This window comes from Mauremys mutica, chromosome 17, assembly GCF_020497125.1.
Source record: "Mauremys mutica isolate MM-2020 ecotype Southern chromosome 17, ASM2049712v1, whole genome shotgun sequence".
Taxonomy (NCBI): domain Eukaryota; kingdom Metazoa; phylum Chordata; order Testudines; family Geoemydidae; genus Mauremys; species Mauremys mutica.
The window spans coordinates 17,098,945-17,118,766 of record NC_059088.1 but is presented as its reverse complement, the minus strand read 5'-3'; the positions used below and the strand labels follow the sequence as shown (position 1 = coordinate 17,118,766).

The 19,822-nt window shown below is 63.5% G+C and overlaps 2 protein-coding genes across 8 annotated transcripts in view; both read right to left on the bottom strand.

The window, feature by feature from the left end:
* Positions 1-7,203, bottom strand: part of ARHGAP33 (Rho GTPase activating protein 33) — a 73,969-nt gene extending 66,766 nt beyond the window's left edge. Inside the window, exons 1-2 of one of the 5 annotated variants that reach the window (XM_044991286.1) lie at positions 7,075-7,203; positions 2,317-2,418 (exon numbers count right to left, since the gene is read on the bottom strand). In XM_044991286.1, the coding sequence (XP_044847221.1) occupies positions 2,317-2,400 (84 nt within the window). In that variant the 5' untranslated portion in view covers positions 2,401-2,418; positions 7,075-7,203. Of the gene's footprint in view, positions 1-387; positions 651-2,316; positions 2,419-7,074 lie in introns of those variants that run through there. The other 4 variants (XM_044991287.1, XM_044991289.1, XM_044991290.1 and 1 more) reach the window with 4 other exon arrangements.
* PROSER3 (proline and serine rich 3) lies at positions 7,084-19,734 on the bottom strand. 3 transcript variants are annotated; one of them, XR_006574050.1, is made up of 13 exons: positions 19,546-19,734; positions 18,812-18,920; positions 18,206-18,483; positions 17,838-17,980; positions 17,605-17,669; positions 17,083-17,171; positions 16,737-16,867; positions 16,376-16,557; positions 10,112-11,512; positions 9,628-9,805; positions 9,233-9,314; positions 8,911-9,071; positions 7,084-7,220 (listed from the first exon to the last, which is right to left on the bottom strand). XR_006574050.1 is itself a non-coding variant. In XM_044991291.1 (12 exons), exons 1-12 carry the CDS (start codon positions 19,554-19,556, stop codon positions 7,213-7,215), a joined length of 2,760 nt encoding a protein of 919 aa, XP_044847226.1. In that variant the 5' UTR covers positions 19,557-19,734; the 3' UTR covers positions 7,184-7,212. The 3 variants fall into 3 exon arrangements, 2 of the variants coding, with proteins under 2 accessions (XP_044847226.1, XP_044847227.1); XM_044991291.1 differs by lacking the exon at positions 8,911-9,071 and having other exon boundaries at positions 7,184-7,303; XM_044991292.1 differs by lacking the exon at positions 7,084-7,220 and having other exon boundaries at positions 8,709-9,071.
* Positions 19,735-19,822: the final 88 nt, after the last annotated feature.

The following is a 19,822-nucleotide window of genomic DNA, read 5'->3' as shown; positions in this document are numbered from 1 at the left end:
AGATGTGCACTGGGGGGGTGGGGATCCCCCACAAATCTTTATGGCCAGGGAGGTTTATGGGGGGAAGACCCCCCATCTGAAAACTGCCCCGAGGGGGGATTGTGGGGTATGGGGAGGGGACCCTAAGTACACATTGGAATAGATCCCCCAATCTGAGACACGCCCCGAAGGGGGATTAGGGGTGCAGGGGAGGAGACCCTAAATATATCTATGGGGTTTGGGATGTGGGTGGGGCTAAGGAACAGGTGCATGTGGGGGGAACGCTGGCGCCGGGGCCAGCCGGGTGGGGGGGCAGCATTTTGGGGTGGGTAGAGGGTTAACAAACATGGGGGCACAATCCAATGGGGACCCCTCCCCGTCAGCCCAGACAATAACCCCCCCACTTACCACCATTGTGTCTCCGGTCCGCTAGGAGAAGCCGGAGGTGGGGGCCAGAGCCATGCGGAGGGGGGCGGCATCTAGGGGGGCAGGACCCCCATCCGCAGCCCCCCCCCGGGAGGGAGCGTGGGTGGGGGCGGTCAGCTCCCAATGGCCATGGGGAGAGAGAGGCACAATGGGGCGTGAGGGTGGGGAGCTGGGGAGAGCGGGGAGGGGCGGGGGAGACGGACGGACAGACACAGGGACGGCGGGCGCAAGGGCAGCGCCTAGCCCAGAGCAGAGCCTGGCCGGGCTCCGAGCCGCGCAGGGGGAACGAGCGAGGGAGGGGCGGAAGGAGCCAGGCAGACGGAGGGACGGAGGGAGGGGCGTGGGGGGGAGGCGGACCGAGACAGGCAGACGGGGGAGCAGGGGAAGGGGGAGCGCTCGTTCTCTCAGACCCCCCCACCCGCGGGGAGAGCGGCAAAGCCCCTGGGAGAGGAGGGAGGGGGGCAGGATCCAGGGGTGCCCCCCACGTCCAGCCCCACCGGGAGGGGGTCCCAGGGAGCGCCCCCGGGGTTGGGGACTGGGAGGGCGGAGGCCCCCCCGCGCCCGCTGGTACGTCCCCATTGAGATGCAAAGGGGCAGAGGCACAATGGGCCGGGCGCCAGCAGCTGGGCAACCCGCACAAAGGGGCTTCTGTTAGCCCCGCCAGGGAGAGAACCCAGGAGTCCCAGCCCCCACCCCCACTCTAACCACCAGACCCCACTCCCCTCTCCGAGCCAGGGAAAGAACCCAGGAGTCCCAGCCCCCCACCTCCGCTCTAACCACCAGACCCCACTACCCTCCTGGAGCCAGGGAGAGAACCCAGGAGTCCCAGCCCCCACCCCCCACTCTAACCACCAGACCCCACTCCCCTCCCCGAGCCAGGGAGAGAACCCAGGAGTCCTAACCCCTGCCCAATCTAACCACCAGACCCCATTCCCCTCCCAGAGCCAGGGAGTCCTGGCTCCCAGCTCCACCCTGAGACCCAGGTCCTTGGTGACAGTGTCAGGGCTTGGAATCTGGGGGGGGGATGCTCCTATGTTACTCAGCACAGGATCCAGCACGAACCCCTCCCAGCCTCCCCCCACAGACTGACCCCCAGTGCTCCACATATTGACCTGCCAAGACCCAGTGCCCCACAGATTGACCCCCAGCGCCCCACAGACTAATTCCCACCCCCAGCTCTCCACAGACTGACACCCTCAGCTCCTCCTCCCCACCTGAGCCCCCCCAGCCCACTCTCTGCTCAGTGTGAGGAACAGGACAGGTTAGGGTTAGGGTGTGGGGGGTGTCAGTGCCGGGGGTGTTTGGTGTGGGGAGGGGATTACACGAATGAGGGGGTTGGGAGCTGCATGGGGGGCATGAGGGTGGGGGGGTGTAAGGGGCTGTGGGGTGCAGGAGGGGGCTGTGGGGGGACACTAATCAGGGTGAAGGTGGGGGGAGAGGGAGGGAGGCTATGGGGTGGCCAGGGTATTCCATGCCGGGCTGTGGGTTGGGGGCTGTGGCTGCAAGTGATGGGGAGGGTCATGGAGTCTGTCACAGGTGGGGGGATGGGAAAGGATTGAGGGTCTGGAGGGATTGGGGGGCTGTGCGGGGAAGGGGACCTGTACAAGTCAGTGTGGGAGTCCCTACTGCCCCCAGCGGGGGGGGATGGGCCCGCTCTGTGTGTGTTGGGCGGGCTGTCTGGGTTCAGGGGTACCAATCTGGGGGGACTCCTCGGCAGGGGAGCTGCATATCTGGGTCAGGGCAGAGAAGTTGGGGGGCTGTGCTCTGGGAGAGATCAGGGAGCAGCGTTGTGGTGCATCTCCCAGACCCCTCCATGAATCCCTGCCCTGCCCCCCAGCACTCATTGTGTCCCCCCCAGACCCTGCCCCATGGTGGGGTAGGGGGATGCCGAGTTCCCTTTCTGCTCCCTACCGTGGAGAGAGAGCGCAGACGGGGCATCCACTTCTGTTGGCTGTTGTCCACCAAGGAGAATCGGCGCAGCATGCGGAGCTCCATGGTGGGGGGCTGGAGACCCTGAGGCAGGGAGGGGGTCAATGGTAGGGTCCAGCTGTGGCCAGGGTCCCTGCCACACAGGGACACTTAAGAGAGGTCCCTGTGTGGCCTTACATCTGGCTGTTCCCCAGCTGCCCCACCCAAGGTGGCTGCATCTCAGCGCTGGGCAAGCCATCCCTGTGCAGTGTTATGTGTGGCTGTTCCCCAGCTGCACACCAGTGCTGGGCGAGCATCCCCAGAGCTGCTTGGATCAGATCTCGCTCCTCCTGCAGATGCTGCTTCTGCTTTCTGCCCGCATTTGGGAGCCGCAGCAGGAAGCGGCTGGGGGTTGCCAGATCCCATCGGCGCTAAATCTGTGGGCTGAATTCTGAGCTAAGGGTGAGCTGGGTGCAGGCTGGCATAGCTGTGCTCATGGCACTGAGATTCCCTTGTGCACACTAGCTCACAAGTCTCATGCCAGCGCCTCCCTGCCACACACGCTGGCCTGGGCCCTGTGCACCTACATCAGGGATGGGCAAACTTTTTGGCCCGAGGGCCACATCTGGGAATAGAAATTGTATGGCGGGCCATGAATGCTGACAAAATTGGAGTTGGGGAGAGGGCTCTGGTTGGGAGTATGGGCCAGAAATGAGGAGTTCAGGGTGCAGGAGGGGGCTCCGGACTGGGGTGGAGGGGTGTGGGGGGGAGTAATGGCTCCAGCTAGGGGTGCGGGCTCTGGGGTGGGAGTTTGGGGTATAGGAGGGTGCTCTGGGCTGGGACCAAGGGGTTCGGAGGGCATGAGGGGGACCAGAGCTGGAGGTTAGGGCACAGGGGGAGGCTCAGGGCAGCACTTACCTCAAACGGCTCCCAGAAGCAGTGGCATGTCCCTCTCCGGCTCCTACGCGGAGGTGCAGCCAGGCGGCTCTGCACGCTGTCCCATCCGCAGGCACCGCCCCTGCAGCTTCCATTGGCAGCGGTTCCTGGCCATGAGAGCTGCAGGTACAGCACTTGGGGCAGGGGCAGCATGCAGAGAATAGCCAGAGGGGGGTCATGCCACTGCTTCTAGGAGTTGCGTGGAGTGGCCCCCGACCCTGCTCCCTGGCTGGAGCAGGGCAAGCCCCAGACCCCGCTCCCCAGCGGGAACTGGAGGGCCAGATTAAAATGGCTGGCAGGCCAGATCTGGCCCACAGGCTGTAGTTTGCCCACCCCGACCTACATCCTCCTGGGCACACTCACCTGTGCCCAGTGCATGAGGCTACTCTGCCCCCACCATGCACACACCCCCTTGCCTTTTGCACTAGGACGCCGTTTGTGCTTGCCACAACTGTCCTCTTTATCAGCACCACTGCCTACATAGATGGCTCGCCTGGCACTGAGATGCAGCTACCTCTGGGGCAGGGCACCCAGGGAACACCAACAAATAATTCCACACACGGATGGCTCGCCCACAGATGAGATGCAGCCACCTCTGAGGTGGGGCAGCTGAGGAAGAGCCGCCCAGGGACGCCACACTGAGGCCAGCCTTGACTGCATGGGAAGCGCGCCCCCTGCAGCCCACCCGCTGTTCTGGAGGTTTCCTACCCACCTCCCTGCCCAGCCCGAGGCTGCGAGATCACCGCCAGGGCAGCCCCAGCTGGATTGCGACTCGCCAAGCAGGGCAGCGGGTTTCAGAGAGCAGGGGTGGGGTGGTAACACTGTGGGGCTCTGCCAGGTATGTCTGTGGGCCCGGCTGGGTCTGTCCCACTGTCATGTGCATAGTGTCCCTCCGTGCCAAGCTTAGAGATGGAGCAAGACTGGGGGGTCAGAGAGCAACATCCCCTAGCACAGGCTGGGGCTGGATTGAAGCTGGTGCCCCCTGGAGGGGAAAGGTCCCATGCCCAGTCCCTGCCCCCCAAGCCCGCTGGTTGTGAGCTGGCTCCGTCACCTCCAACGTAGTCGGTGGCTGTACTGGTGCCATCATGTCCCACAGAGCTTCAGCTTTCATGGGCTGCTAAAGCTTCTGGCCTTAGTGGTTGGGATAGAGGCTGCCTGGGTCTGCTGAGAGCCTGAGCCTATCACTGGGTGGGGAGGGGGAGGGGGAGGGGGAGGGGGAGCTGGCCTGCCCCTCCATGATCTCCAAAGTCCAGTGTCCCTGACATTCACTGTTTCCCTCCTGGTGATCTTGGCGGCAGAGGGCAGGGAGGGAAATGCAGAAGGAAGAGACAGGCCGAGGGGGAAGTGCAAGTGGGGAGGGTGGGAAAGGAGAGAGCAAAAAAAAGGCTGTGTTGGGAAGGGGGCGGGGACAAGGGATTTCCCTCCCCACCCCTGCCTGCTGGGAAGGCAGATGGGCTGACAGCTGGGCTGGGGCTTTCCCAGGAGGCTGGAGGAGAAAGGCCCCCCATGCAGGAGTCGGAGAGGGGCTGGGAGTCAGTGAGTGACCGACACACATAGGGACGGGGACTCAGCCCCTCCAGCAGGGGGCAGCACACAGAGCTGGGCTCATGCCCTGTAAAGGGGGGCAGTGGTCACACGCACACACAGACGTGGGGCGGAGGGAAACCCCAGTCCCAGGGAGTGGGGCCCCATGTGGCCCGGGGAAGCAAGAAGAAGCTGCGTCAGGAGCCAGAGTGGCTCTGGCAAGCATCTGGGAGCAGGGCCAGTGGGGGAGCGTACAAGTGTACATGCAGATGGACAGACATGTGGGCATGGGTGGAAAGCCAGGTGGAGGAGGGCGTGGGTGTGGGGAAGGCTGGATGGATGGAGGGGTAGAGGATGTGTGTGGGCAGGGGAAGGGGTGGGTGTGGGGAAGAATGGGGGGTGGAGGGTGCATGTGGGGGGCAGATGGAGGGAGGGGTGGGTGGAGGGTGCATGTGGGGCAGTGTAGATTGGTGGGAGGATAGCGGAAGTGTGGAGGGGGGCAGATGGAGGGATCATAGACCCATAGCAATGTGGGGCTGGAAGGGACCTGGAGAGGGCATCCAGCCCAGCCTGGGCTTTGTCTGACCTGCTTTGAGACGCCTCCTGCGCCGAGGCCCCCTGCTGAGGTCCCCGTGCCCACCCCATGGCACCTGCCAAACTTCTTGCACGCAATGTGCAACCTAAGCCGGCCTTGCTGCACCGCCGGCCTTTGCACCTCGTCCTGCCGAGAGGCCTGGCTGCCCCTCTGCACAACACGCCAGAGCCGGTGTCTTGGCTCCAGCCTCCCAGCCCCAGGTTTCAGTCTCTCCTCCTTGCTCAGGGGTCCAGACCTTTCCTCCTTTGTTGCTTTCCTTGGGGTTTTGCCAGCAGCCGCTTCACCCCCCTTGCACAGGGCCCAAAACCGGACCCAGAACCGAGGGCTCCTCAGCGTGGCCGCAGGGCTGCTCCTTTCTGGCTCCCAGGCCCCTGCTGATCCAGCCAGGACGACGGGCGCTGGCTTGGCACTAGTATTACTCTGGTGACATCTCTAGTTTGTGACCCACTCTCCACCCGGCTCCTTCTCTGGCAGACTCTCCTAAACCGGCAGCACCAGCTGGGATCTGGGCAGTGGTTCCCCCCTCAGATCAGGGCTACACTCAAATTGTGCAGTGGTAGAACCATGCCGCTCGGGGTGTGAAAATCCCGCCCGAGCAAGGCAGCTGCACCAGCCTAACCCCAGTGCAGACAGCACCCAGGCGACCCCAGGGTGCCTCCAAGGGATGTTGCTACCTCTCTCAGGGAGGTGACGCGTAGCTGTCTGCTCAGCGCAGCAGCACCAGGCAGCATTGCGTCGACCTGCTTTAGCCTTGTATTTTCCACGTGAATTTCAGCCGGTGTTTCCCGGGCCATTTTTCCAGATCACTTGGGTTTCGAATCCTATCCCCCAAAGCACTCGTGCCCCGCCTGGCTGGGTACTGTCCGCTACAAGCTGCCATTAGCCCAGACCTGATCCTGGCGGGCCCCTCGCTGCCAACCACCAACACGACCCCCTGGGAATGGGCACCTGCCCCTAGCAGACTCGGCTAGGCTGCATGGCCCTGGTTTGCTCAGGAGGTCACATGGGGCAATATCAACAGCCTCACTGAAGGGGAGATAGTTCATGTCAACCGCCTCCCTTGCCCCAAGGCTGGGCCCTATTGGAGGAGAGTGGGTCAGGGACGTGATTTGTTCTGGACAAATCCATGTGCCCTGGATGGCCACGTCTCACCGCCCCACCTGCTAAGGGCCAATGGGAGCGTCCATTCTCTCTCCTGGGCTGGTCTAGGAGCTCCTGGGTAGTCCCTATGCACAGACAGATGCAATGTTTCCCTTTTCCAGGCCTCTGGGGTCTCTCCCGTCCCAAACCAGTTCGCAAAGGTGGAGTGGGTGCGTGGGCAGGGGCGGGTGGATGGATGGTGGGGGCGCGTGAGGGGGGCAGATGGATGGATGGGGCGCATGGGCAGATGCATGGAGGGGGTGGGTGGCAGGGTGGGTGGAGGGGCATGTGCAGGAGGGGAGCGAAGGAGACCAGCCAGGCACTGCCCCGATGGACAGCCAGAGCCCCTGGGGCAGATGGTGCAAATGGGTACAGGTGGCAGCCCAAGCGAGCAGGGAGTGAGCCAGGAAGTGACAGAGCGTGAAGGCCCCCACTGAACAAGCGCTCCGGGATCCCTCGGACTCAGGTGGTGTCTCCGCCCCCAGGGGACTCTGCAGTTGGCGCTCCCCAGCCCATGGGACCCAGGCGTCTGGGGCACTGGCGGGATCCCCCCAGACCCCCCCTACCTGTGGGGGCTCAGAGCCCGTGTCCAGGGGTGCAGGGGGCTCCAGCGTGGAGCCTGGGGGCTCTGGCAGAGCTGCGACTCTGCACTGCCTCGGGCCGCCCAGTGCAGGAAGCTGGAACCCGCAGGTTAAACCACATTGTCACGCTGCTGAAAGGGGAAGTCGAGTTGCTGAGCGGTTCCTCCTGGGCTGCCTGCAGGGAGCAGCCCTGGGCACAACACACAACAGAGGGCTGGGGGCAACAGGCAGCATCAGCACATGGCACCGAGCTTTCCAGCCCCCACCCTGGGGCCGGGTCGGGGCTGGTGTCCCTAGAGGGAAAGCCCCCGTCCTCCCCTGGCAGCCAGCCAGTCCCCGCAGTTAGAACACCAATGGGTGCTGAGGGTTGGGATTGAAGGGCACCAGCAGGGCTGGCGGGGGAGGGAGGCTGGGACGGCAGGGGGCTGCAGGTTGGGATTGAGGGGCACCTGCAGGGCTGGGTGGGTGGGTGGGGGGGAAGCTGGGACAGCAGGGGGCTGTAGGTCCCCCGTCATCCTCCCCACAGTAGCCGTGGGGACAGGAATTGCCCCCACCCCCTCCCCAATGCTGCTGGGTCCCACTTCCTGTTTGCAGGCCGCTGGGGCCGAAGAGCCGGGAGCCCGATTTAGCCTCCAGCTCACACTCACTTCCTGAGCACAGGGCCGAGTTGGGCCCAGCCTCAGAGCGCTGGGGGGAAGGGATCACTCTGCTGGACTAGAGGTGGCTGGAGCAGAGGAGAATCCCCCCTCTGCTGCCAGCGGGACAGGGTGCAGGACACACAGCAATGCAGCTGGTGTTCCAGCCAGCAGAAGGCAGTGAGGTGTGTGTATGTGTACACACCCCACTTTCCAACAGGGGGCAGTGGGGTACACCCCCAGCCAAGGCAGTGTCTCACAGCCCCCTCAGTGAGCGCCCACTAACCAGTTCCCCCCAGCAGAGCTGCCCTGGCAGGATGCAGTTGCCATGGGGCAGGGAGCAGAGCCCTTGGCTTTGCGGTGCCCTGTGTGTGTGTGGGGGGGGGGGCGGCGTGGGGTAGACAGCATACACACACACGGCCATTGAGGACTGGACACACAAAAGGCTGATTATGAGGGGCCGGGGGAGCCAGGAGCCGGCACTTGCCGGCCTGACACGGGCGCTGGCCCCCAGCCAAGGAGAGCCAGAGTTGGGCACAGGGGGCTGGGCAGAGGGCCAGGCTTCCTCACCTGGGAGGCAGTACAGGATGAGGCATGGGGCTTCCCCACTAGGGAGCACCAGCTCTTTCGGGGCAGGGGGGGGGCAAACTCCCTAGAGAGGAAAGGCCCCCTGCCACATTCCCTACCCCCTGAGCCAGCCAGGCCCCCGCCATGGGCCAGATGGGAGCCAGTGCCCTCTAGAGAGGAAAGGCCTTGTGCCCCATTTCCTGGCCCCTGAGCCAGCCAGCCAGCCCCCCATCATGGGGCTGGATGGGAGCTGGCACCCCCTAGACCCCATTTCCACATCACAGAGCCGGCTGCAGACAAGCCCATCCCATGCCAATTAGCAAACCCACTTTTATTACATTGCCTAAGAAAACAGCAAAAACTATCCACACCTGGCCAGGGAACAGCTCCTGTGCCCTAGAGCACCCCTCCGCTGGGCCAAGCTTGGCCCACAGCCAGCGCTCCCACCCCGCTCCCTACTGTGCCCCCACTGAGCCAATGACCCACCCCCAAGGGTGCGAGGTCCTGGCTGAGGTGCAGGCGGCGCTAGGTAGCCTATCTGGCCCGAGGGGAGCTGGCAGATTCGCCCACCTCCAGCTCTGGGCTGACTCGGCCCCGAGATGGGGGCATGTGGACTCACAGCTAGTCACCCCGGCTCAGAATATTGTTAACAGCCCCCCAGGCCGATTCCAGACAGAGCAGGGCCGGGAGGGAGGGAGACCCAGAGACCCTCAGCGGGGGCGGCTGAGTGGCTCAGCCAAGCCCTGGGACACGAGCCTGGACACTGCGATGTCGACGGCCCTGGGGAGTGAGAGAGCACAAATTAGCACTGAGTGTGCCCCGGATAGCTGCATCTCTGAGCTAGGCAGGCCAGCTCTGGGGTAGGGCAGCTGCCCCATGGCGACAGCAGCCATCCTCTGCCCTGCCCCACAGCACCCCCTAGTGTTGCGCAAGGTAATTACCGGAGCTGGCTGCGCAGATCCTCCCGCTGGCCCCGCAGCACCTCCAGCAGTGGATCCTCCTCGAATTCAGTGCCATCTGATTCTGGGGGTGACAGAGAGAGCCCGGCTCACACCCCAGCCAGGCCCCCCCAAATCCCACCTGTGCCCACTCACACCACTACCCCACCCCCGCTCAGACCCCAGCAAGATCCCCCACCCCCAAGATCCCATCCAGTTCTCCCCAGCCCCCACCTCCACTGGAACCCTGGCTAGATCCCTCCCAAGCCCTGCTCAGAGCCCCTCCCCTCCCAGCCTGAAATGAGATCTCCCACTTCCTGCTGCCACTCCTCACTGAGCCCCCCCACCAGCCCTCTCTCCCCTACCCGGGCTGCCAGCCATCCCCTGCACCCCCTCACCCTCCGCCTCCTCTAGCAGCTGAACCGCCAGCTGCAGCAGCTGTGGGTGCTGGGAACCAGGGGCCGGGAGTTTCTCTGCTGCACTCTGCTCTGGAGGGGAGACTGCTCCCTCCCCTGACTGGCATCCCCTGGTAGGGGGGTGGGATGCTGGGGGGGAGAACAGCCTCTCAGAGATCACCTGGGAAAGAGAGAGATATGGGAGGTCACTTGCCCTGCTGTCTGCACCCCCAGCCCACACCACTATCGTGTTCCCACAGGCTGCACCGCCAGCCAGCACCCCAAACCCACTCCCTTACCCTGCCAGCGCCTCACCCCACCCCACTCCCCCCAGCCAGCGCCCCTGCCCCATCCTCCTCTGCTGGGAGGTCAGGTGCTCCCCACGCACTACTGCCCCCCACAGTGCCCCTTTCTAGGAGAGGAGCTCCCTCCACAGTCTGCGCCCCCACCCCACTCCCCACAGCCAGGCTCTCTCTGGGTACTGCACCTGCCCCAGGACACTGTGGATGGATGATTCCTCCTTCAAGCCTCTTCTGCTCCAGCTGGGGTTTGCCTCTGGCTCCGTGGCAGCTCTGCCTCGCCACGGCTGAGGCTTGGAAGGCCGCTCGGTCTCTTTAGGCATGTGCTGTACCACACCCACTGCCCAGGCTTCCCGCTGAGCATCCCGGGAGCCGTGCCGCTCCGCTGGTCCTGCTGCCCGCCGAGCATCCCGGGAGCTGGGCCGCTCCCCCGATCCCGCTGCTCGCTGAGCATCCTGGGAGCTGGGCCGCTCCGCCGGTCCCGCTGCCCGCCGAGCATCCCGGGAGCTGGACCGCTCCGCCGGTCCTGCTGCTCGCCGAGCATCCTGGGAGTTGGGCCGCTCCCCCGATCCCGCTGCCCAGTGAGCATCCTGGGAGCCAGGCCGCTCCACTGGTCCCACTGCTCGCTGAGCATCCAGGGAGACGGGCCGCTCCCCCGATCCCGCTGCTCGCTGAGCATCCTGGGAGCTGGGCCGCTCCGCTGGTCCCGCTGCCCATTGAGCATCCTGGGAGCTGGGCAGCTCCGCTGGTCCCACTGCTCGCCGAGCATCCTGGGAGATGGGCCGCTCCCCCGATCCTACTGCCCGCCGAGCATCCTGGGAGATGGGCTGCTCCGCCGGTCCCGCTGCCCGCCGAGCATCCTGGGAGACGGGCCGCTCCGCCGGTCCCGCTGCTCGCTGAGCATCCTGGGAGACGGGCCGCTCCCCCGATCCCGCTGCTCGCTGAGCATCCTGGGAGCCGGGCCACTCCACCGGTCCCACTGCTCGCTGAGCATCCTGGGAGCTGGGCAGCTCCGCCTGTCCCACTGCCCGCCGAGCTGCCTGGTAGCCGGGCCGCTCCGCCTGTCCCACTGCCCGCCGAGCTGCCTGGTAGCCGGGCCGCTCCGCCTGTCCCACTGCCCGCCGAGCAGCCTGCGAAACAGGCCGCTCCGATGGTCCTGCTGCCCACTGAGCATCCTGCAAGACAGGCTGCTCTGCCGGTCCCGCTCCCCACCGAGCATCCTGGGAGGCGCGATGTTCCGCTGGTCCCACTCCCTGCCAAGCATCCTTAGAGCTCCACCTCTCTGCAGCTCCTCCTCTATCTCCCTCAGGCTGTGGTGTGCTGGAGGGGGTGGCAGCAGATGCCAGCTGCCTCAGGACGTGGACAGCTATGGGGTTCTGCCCCACAGCTGGCTTAGCACTCAGGAAGGGCACCTCCAGGTGGTGCCCCATCTCTTGGCGAAGAGCAGAGGGTCCTGGTGCCCACTCCAGGCCAGATCTGACTTCTGGCTGGGCAGCAGGTGCTGGGAACGCAGCACCATCTCCGCTCCTCCATGCCACTGCACCTGGCAGCAGCCCAACGCCAGGACGTGCCATGCACGCCCCATGGCCCTGCAGGAATAAGGGGAGAGGTGTGCCGATGAAGGGGCATTGCCTGCAATATCCTGGAATAACATGAAGTATCGCCAGAGCTCGCTGCATTAAAAACACAAACGTTTCTGCGTCACCACAGGATCGATTTCGCTAGGAGACGCACCTGATGGAACCCTGGGAAATGCTACGAGCTCAAGGCGCTCTCCAAACCAACGGGCCAGCCAACCCCAGCTTGGGGTTGGTTTAGTTGGGAATTAGTCCTGCTTTGAGCAGGGGGTTGGACTAGATACCTCCTGAGGTCCCTTCCAACCCTGATATTCTATGATTGGGGGTCCCTAGGAGATGCTCAGGTGATGGGGAAGGCACCCTCCAGAGCAGCCAGCGGGTTTCCCTTCGGTCGGCTGCTCACCTGCGACAGGAAGCCCAGCCCAAGGGCCCAAGCTGGACAAGGGAAGGACTCACGGACTGATGGGGTTGCTTGTGCGGAGCTAAGAGTTGCTACAGATTCCTAGATCCCAAGGCCAGAAGGGAACATAATGATCACCCAGTCTGGCCCCCTGTGTAACACAACCCGAGACCTGCCCTGAAAAATTCCTCGAGCTACGTGGCAACAGGGGAATTTTCTGTCATATTTTTATGACGACGATGTGTGCCTCAGTTTCCCCTATATGATGCATTGTTACCCGGTGGGAGGATGGGACGAAATGGGAACATTCTTAATGTTTTCTCTGAATACTGTGTGTGTCTCAGCTTCCCCTATATTGGGGTGGGCAAACTACGGCCCGTGGGCCGTGACCAGCCTGTTGCACCTTTTAATCCGGCCCTTGAGCTCCCACCAGGGAGCAGGAGCTTGCCCCTTTCCGTGCATGGCTCCCGGAAGCAGCAGCATGTCCCCCCAGGGGGCTCCACATGCTTCCCCCGCCCCAAGTGCCGGCTCTGCAGCAATCATTGGCCACAAGAGCGGCTCCTACAGATGGGGCAGCATACAGAGCTACCTGGCTGGTGCTGTGCCTCCGCGTAGGAGCCGGAGAAGGGACATGCCACTGCTTCTGGGAGCTGGTGGAGGTAAGCACCACCTGGAGCCTGCACCCCATACCACCTCCCGCGCCCCAACCCCCTGCCCAAGCCCTGACCCCCCTCCGAACCCCAGTCCCAGCCCAGAGCCCCCTCCTACACTCCAAACCGCTCGTCCCCAGCCCAGAGCCTCCTCCCATATTCCGAACCCCTCTGCTCTACCCCCAACCCCCTCCTGCACCCCAAGCCCTTCATCCCTGGCCCCACCCCAGAGCCCGCACCCTCAACCAGACCCCTCACCCCCCAATTTCGTGAGCATTCATGGCCTGCCCTACAATTTTCATACCCAGATGTGGCCCTCAGGCCAAAACGTTTGCCCACCCCTGCCCTATATACTACTCAAGTATCTAGGTGGTGGGATAAGGGGGGGTGATCGTTGCAGAGACCCCTAGAGGGCAGGTGTGACTGTTGGTGGGCTGCAGAGAACGGCCCACACGCCGTATCCTGGCAACTGATGGCCAGGGCCCCTCCTCTGCAAGAACCAGCCTGAGGTGCTGGTGCAGACCAGGGGACCTGCTGGCTCAGGAAAGAGACAAAGGAAGGAGAGGGGGCAATGGGCAGCTGAAAGGGTCAGTCCCCTGGTTTGGGACTGGGGGTGGGGCAGTAGAGCCCAGGGCTCTGCCCCACACCCCACCCCCCACCCCAGATGGACTCGATTGAAACAACATTCCTGATTTCTGTGCTAACAAGATCTGTCCTACGTTGTGTTCCCGACGACAAATAAACCTCCTGTGTCACACACTGGCTGAGTCCCTGTGACTGCGGAGTGGGGGTGCAGGGCCCTTTGGGGGGTGGGGGGGTTGAGGGTCCCCAGGTGTCCCTTCCAGGTGGACTTGCTGCAGGGAGCTCACAGGGTGAACAGGGGGCTGAACGCTCCGAGATCAGCCCCAGGAAGTGCTGAAGCTGAAGTTGCTCTGGTGGAAGGGCCCCTGCAGGGAGACGTGTTACACAAGAGTCTGGGCTGACCCTCATACAGATCAGTTCCAGAGCACCCACACTGTGACTCCATGACCGTGGAAGAGGCTTGTTTGCTGTCAGGGTGGGCTGGGAGAGGAGACAAAGGTATGAAGGGAGTCCGGGTCCTTCGAAAGGACTGGCCAAGGGAGGCCCTGTATCAATGGAAAAGCCTAGAAGACAATGGCAAGCAGTCAGCAGGCCGTGGCTGCGCCCCAGAGTGGGATTTCCCCACTTCTCCCCAGGGAGCAGAGCAGAGACCCAGCTGGAGGACAGGGAAAGTGTGAGGTGGGGAGAATAAAGCCTTGGCTGCTGGAGGGGTCTGGGGCTCTCCCCGGGACCTGACCAAGTCAGTTGGATGTTCAGACAGACAGACAGACAGGTGGAATGTGAGGTTCATTACAATGTGGTTGGGCTTGGGGTTTGTCATGGAGTCACCGGGCGATGCTCTGGAACTACTCCCTATGAAGCCAGTCAGGGCTCTGGGGGAGCCGCCCCTCTCTGAGCAGACTGTCTCCAGGGCAAGAAGCTCACACAGCTTCGACCTTCCTGGGTCTGAGCTCGGAGTATTCAGCATCCCCTTCCACACTGTGCACTTCCCACAGCGAGTCTGCCTGGGCAGGGCTCCTGCGGAAGCCAGAGGGTCCTGCACCCCAACTTCACAGTCAGACGTGACTCTCAGCCAGCCGGTAAAACAGGTTTATTAGTCGACAGGAACACAGCGTAGAACAGAGCCTGTTGGCACAGAAATCCATGACTTTCAGCCAAGTCCGTCTTGGAGGGAGGGGAGCCCAGAGTCAGGGCTCTGGTCCTCCCTGTGCTCCAAGCCAGCCCAGATGAGACTGACTTCCAGCTGCCTGGCCCCTGCCCTGCCCATTGCTCCTCCTCCAGCCTTTGTCTCACTTCCTGGGCCAATATCCCCCTCCTGGGTCTCAGGTTACAAAGGGGTGGCTACAGCATCTATATGGGCAGCTAGATCACACACACCCCAAGTCACACACCCTTATTCCCACCACCTAGACATTGGTGCAATACACAGGGAAACTGAGGCATACACAGCATTCATGCAGAACAGTAAGACTCACATACAACATAACAAGGGAAAATTCCCACTTTGTCACAGGGTTGACCTGGCTATGTTTGAACCCTGAGCTCTCTGCGCCAGCCTAAGGCCTCCCTAGGCTGCAGCTAGGTGTATGGTGCATCGCAGGGGCTCCTCCCAGGGACAATTCTAATGTGGGAGCCCCGATCCTATGCACCCGTGACAAGCAGGTATTTAGAAAAACCTCCCACCTTGATCTAAAAGTTGCTGGTGACAGCAAATGCCCCCGCTCCTTGGGAAATCCTTCCAGTGGTTACTTTCTCGCACCGTACGCCTCATTTCCAGGCTGACCTGGTCTAGCTTCACCTTCCAGCCCTCGCGTGGTGGCAGAGCCCAGGATGTCACATTCCTCCCCCACGTAGACACTCACAGACTGGGATAAGTCACTCCTTCACCTTCCCTTCATTAAGCTATAGACTCAGGCTGCAGCTATGCTACAAAATGACATTGATCTAACTTACATTGGCACATGGCTGCTGCAGTTACTGAACTGCAACTGTGTGCCCACGTAAGCTGGCTACCTTGCATTGCCCTAACTCTAGTGTAGACCAGGGCTTAGGGACGACACTTCCGCGGCTAGGTCAACCCAACACAGCCTATGTCGACCTAACCGAGTAGTGCAGACCAGGCTTCCATCTGTCGTTCTCGGGCGGGTTTTCTCTAGTCCCCCTCCAATTTATTCTCATCCTCGAGCAGTGGGCACAGAAGTGGATGATGAGGTCCAGCGCGTGGGCTATGGGCTGGACAGTGCTGCGGCAGGGCGAGTGCTGGGAATACAGTGCACAGGGGAGCTGACCAGAGGGCTCTGAGCAGTTTGTGGCTAGGAAAGGCAACAGTGGTATGATGCCCTGTCACACATAAGGGCTCACCCGGGAGCGTCACTGGTGCTAGAACTGGTGGGGGGTGCTCTGAGTGGGGGGTTACACAGAGTCAGTAGGGTGACCTATGATGAAGCGGGGGGATTTTCTTAGTGTCTTGCATGAATGCTGTCTGTGGCTCAGTTCCCCTGTGTGCTGTGTGTTTAACGAGGTGGTGGGAGGGAGTTTGTTGCTGGAGAAAAGCAGGTGTTACCTCACCTGGCAGTAAGGACCCCGACAACTGCCTGGAGATTGGGAACCCTAGTGACGGGTAGGTCCCCCCAGCTTGGCAGTCAGCCGATTCTGGTCCGTGGAAGGACAATGGGCTGAGGAGAGAGGACCCCTGCGGCTGGGTTCCAGCCAAGGGGCTGCTGGGCTGGGGACAAAGAGCAGCCTGAGCCCAGCAGGACTGAGACTGGCCAGGCTCAAGAGCCCTGAGAACTGCCTGTGCTGGATTCAGATGCTCAATAAACCCTCCTGTGTTACGTTGGCTGGGAGTCACTGCAGGGTAGAGATCGGGGTTGCATTGCTCTCTCTGGGTGTGGAGGCCCCGGGGTCCAGCACGAGTGGACTCCCTGAGGGGGTTCACGGCGAGGCATGGGTGAGAGGTGCAGGTCCAGGAGGCGCTGGAGCGCAGGGCTTAACCCCTGGAGAGTGTGTGGACCCACGAGAAGGGCTGTCATGCTGAGGGGAGCTCCTCCCAGGGACCTTACAGAGCCGAGAGCGCACGGGGCATGAGAGTCCGTGACATGACCCCAGGGTAGATTGAATTGCCCAGCACTCTGAGGCAGGGCAGGCAGGGAACAGCCCCACAGATGGCTGTGCCCCCATTATCCCTGCTGGGAGAGGCAGGTCTCCCAGAATCATCCCCCTCAATCACCCCTGGGCTCCTACCGTCCTTGGGCCCCAGGCCAGCTGAGTCCTCCAGTCCAGCAGGGGCAGCGACCTGCCAGCCTGGCTTGCCTGCTCCATCTTCCGACGCAGGCGCCACTGGAACAGGATGTCGTCCTCTGGCCGAGTGGAAGAGGAGCATTGTGGGATACGGGCAGGAGGCCAGCAGGCAGGGGGCAGGGGCTCTGGGGGAAGATAAAGAGTGTCACGGGAGGAACACGAGACAGGAAATAACCCGCTCTGGGCCCAGATGAGAGCCGGTGCCCCCTGGAGGGGAAGGTTCTGTGTTCCATTCTCCCCTCCTTGAGCCAGCTAGTCCCCACCCTGGGGCCAGATGGGAAAGGCCCAGTACCTCGGTTCCTACCTGGGGAGGGCTCCGGCAGGGAGAGGTGAGAGGGGCTGGGAAGCGCCTGGTCCGAGTCCATGGTGCTGGATGGAGGTGTGGAGCGCAGCCCCTCAGAGCTGACGGGGATGGTGCTGCTCAGGGAGGACTCACTGCAGGAAGAGCAGGCAAGCTTAGAGGGGACAGAGGGTTTGTCCGTTGGAGGGCATCCTGCCTCTCCCCAGTGTGCAGGAGGGGCTGGAGGGGGGATACCCAGTGTGGGTGCCATGGGGGGGTGTTGCAAGGGGGGAGATGTGTACACAGCAGAGAAGGGGCTGCCATGGGGCGGGAATACCCAGTGCAGAGTGTGTGTGTGTCAGGACAGTACCTTCTCAGCAGCAGCCGAGTGGCTCTCTCCTGCAGGCTGTGGCTGTCGGGGTCAGGCGACTCCAGTGGGGAGGTGTCTGAGGGGGCCCCCTGGAAGAGAGCGAGCGTGCAGTGCAGGGAACAGCCCCACAATCAGGCCCCAGGGGGCTGGTAGCACCAGGGACTGTCCCCCACAAAGCCAGCCAGGGGACATGGTCCCCTGCTGCCCAAGAGAGGGGCTGGGCAGAGTCCTGGGAGTGGGGTGGGATCCCCAGAGTGGATAGAGAGGGGCTGGGCAGGGTCTTGTGAGGGAATCCCCAGAGCAGATAGAGAAGGCCTGAGCAGGGTCCTGGGGATGGGGTAGGATCCCCAGAGTGGATAGAGAGGGGCTGGGCAAGGACCGGGGGGCAGAGGGATCCCCGGAGTGGAGAGAGAGGGGCTGAGCAGGGTCCCAGGGGCACCCCAGAGCCAGCCTGCCCCTCTCCCTAGCTATGTAGCTGCCCGGTGCCCCCCAGCTCTGTCTCCCTGCAAGTGACATACTCACCATGGGGCGCAGCGGGGGACTGACAAGCGCCCATCCTGGCCTGGCCTCTTCCAGCTTGGCACAGTCTGTAAGGAGATGGCCCAGTTAAAGGAGGGGCCAGGGAACCAACCAACTCCCCACCCAAAGGGACCTCAAGCAGGGGAGGAGTAGGGACCCCTTAGTCTAAGTGCCCTCCCCCAAGCAGGGACCCTGAGCTAGGGAGTGCGGGACCCCTGCCCAGCAAGGGAGTGTACCTGGCTTTGTCCCCCGTTTTGGGGTGGAGCTGTCAGAGGGAGGTGCTGGCTCCAGCCACCAGAACTCCCTGGCTGTGGAGATGGGGGGCACCTGGCGCTGGCTGCGGCTTCTCGGCTGCCCATGGCGGAAACGCTCTATGTACCTGCAGGGAAAGGAGATGGTGTTAATGGTCACCCTCCCCGCCCGGAGCCAGGCCTAAAACCAAGAGTCCTGGCTCCCAATCCTCCCCCCCGCCTGCCCCCCGCCCCTGCTCTAACCACTAGACCCCACTCCACTCCCAGAGCTGGGATAGAACTCAGGAGTCCTGGCTCCTAGCCCCCACTCCCTGCTTTAATGACCAGACCCCACTGCCCTGGGAGCAGCTCACTTGGCAATGATGGACTCCCCATCCTGGGCTGAGGCAGCCCCTGGGCCCCCTAGCCTCAAGGCTGGCGTCTCCTGGGGGGTGCTAGGGGAGCTGCGCTCGGTCGAGGGCCACGATTCGGGGAAGGGGTTGGTGGAGTCCGAGTCCAGAGCTGTCCCCTGGCAGCTGGGGCCCTGCAGGAAGCTGAGGTCTGGGGGGCTGGAGGCTGTGGGATCAGGGGGGCACCGTCGGTGCGGGGCGAGGGCAGGGACACCGGTCAGCAGGCGGGCCGGGCTCAGCGTCTGGGGGAAAATAGAGAAAGCTCAGGGGTGCGATGCGGGCCAGCCTGGGCAGAAAGTGCACCCCCATCTCTCCCATAATGCAGCCCCCACAAACCTCCACAGCCCAACCCGGTTTCCCCATAGCCACCCCTGCCTGACCCAGCTCCCCCCCTAATGCAACGCAGCTCCCCTCTGCATCACCCCCCCAGCCCAAACCAGCTTCCCCCCAAACACAGCCTTTCCCAGCACCCCCAATGCCTCCCTGCAGTCCCCACCCCGACACAGCTTCCCCCCAAACTCCACAACACAGCATGACCCCGCTCCCCCATCCAGCCCCCCAACACCAGACCATGCACTGGTGCTGTGGGCCGGGCAGGCGGGTAGGTGAGGGGTGGTAGTGGCTCCGGGCTGGGCTCTTCATGGCGAAGGGGCTCCCCTGGACAGAGAACAGAGCCGTGCTGCAGGTGAAAGGGGAATTAGCAGGGCTCAGGGCAGCCATCCCCCCCTCCAGTCAACCCCACCCCTGGGACCAGACAGCATCACCCCCCGCATTCCCTCCACACCCCAGGACCAGACACCATCGGCCCCCCAGTCTCCCACACACCCCAGGACCAGGCGTCATCACCCTCCAGTCCCCCCAATCCCCGACAGCATCGCCCCTCATCCCCTCCCCCACAGCATCGCCCCCCATTCCCCGGGACCAGACAGCAGCGCCCCCCCCATTCCCCGGGACCAGACAGCAGCGCCGCCCGTCCCCTCTCCCACAGCATCGCCACCCCCCACCGACAGCATCGCCCCCCATTCCCAGGGACCAGACAGCAGCGCCCCCCGTCCCCTCTCCCACAGCATCGCCCCCCCATTCCCCTGGACCAGACAGCAGCGCTTCCCCAGCATCGCCGCCCCCGTCCCCCCGGGACCCGACAGCAGCGCCCCTTCCCCGGCCTGAGAACGCTGGGACGCAGCCAGCTCTGCTGGACGCCGCGGGGGGGACACAAGGGGCCGCGCGCCCCAGAGGGACCGGAGACGGAGGTTGGGGAGGCGGGAGGACCCAGGGGCGGGGCCCGATCTCGGGGGGGACCGTACCTGGATTCCATCCTTCCCGGCCCCTGAGGGGCGGGCCCGCAGGGGTATTGGGAACCCAGGCGTCCGGGCTCCCCCCTCTGTACCAGCAACTTCCAGGATGCACGACCCTCCCCCAACCGAACTTGCCGCCTAGGCCATCACCTAGCAACGGCCGCCAGGCATGACGGGTAAAGCCAGCGGCGGAAGAACTGGGCGTGTATCCCATAATGCACCACGCTGTCCGGGATTTTTCCCCCGCCGCTCAAAATGGCCGCCCAGGCGTCTGTGGGCAGGTCCT

Bases quoted from the DNA above. Each gene is read 5' to 3' on its own strand.
- PROSER3 (XM_044991291.1), bottom strand. The intron at 17,981-18,205 runs GTGAGCTGCTCC...CTTTCCCTGCAG, and splicing joins GGGGAGTCCATCATTGCCAA to GTACATAGAGCGTTTCCGCC. The intron at 16,558-16,736 runs GTAGGAACCGAG...ATCTTCCCCCAG, and splicing joins CCTGCCGGAGCCCTCCCCAG to AGCCCCTGCCCCCTGCCTGC.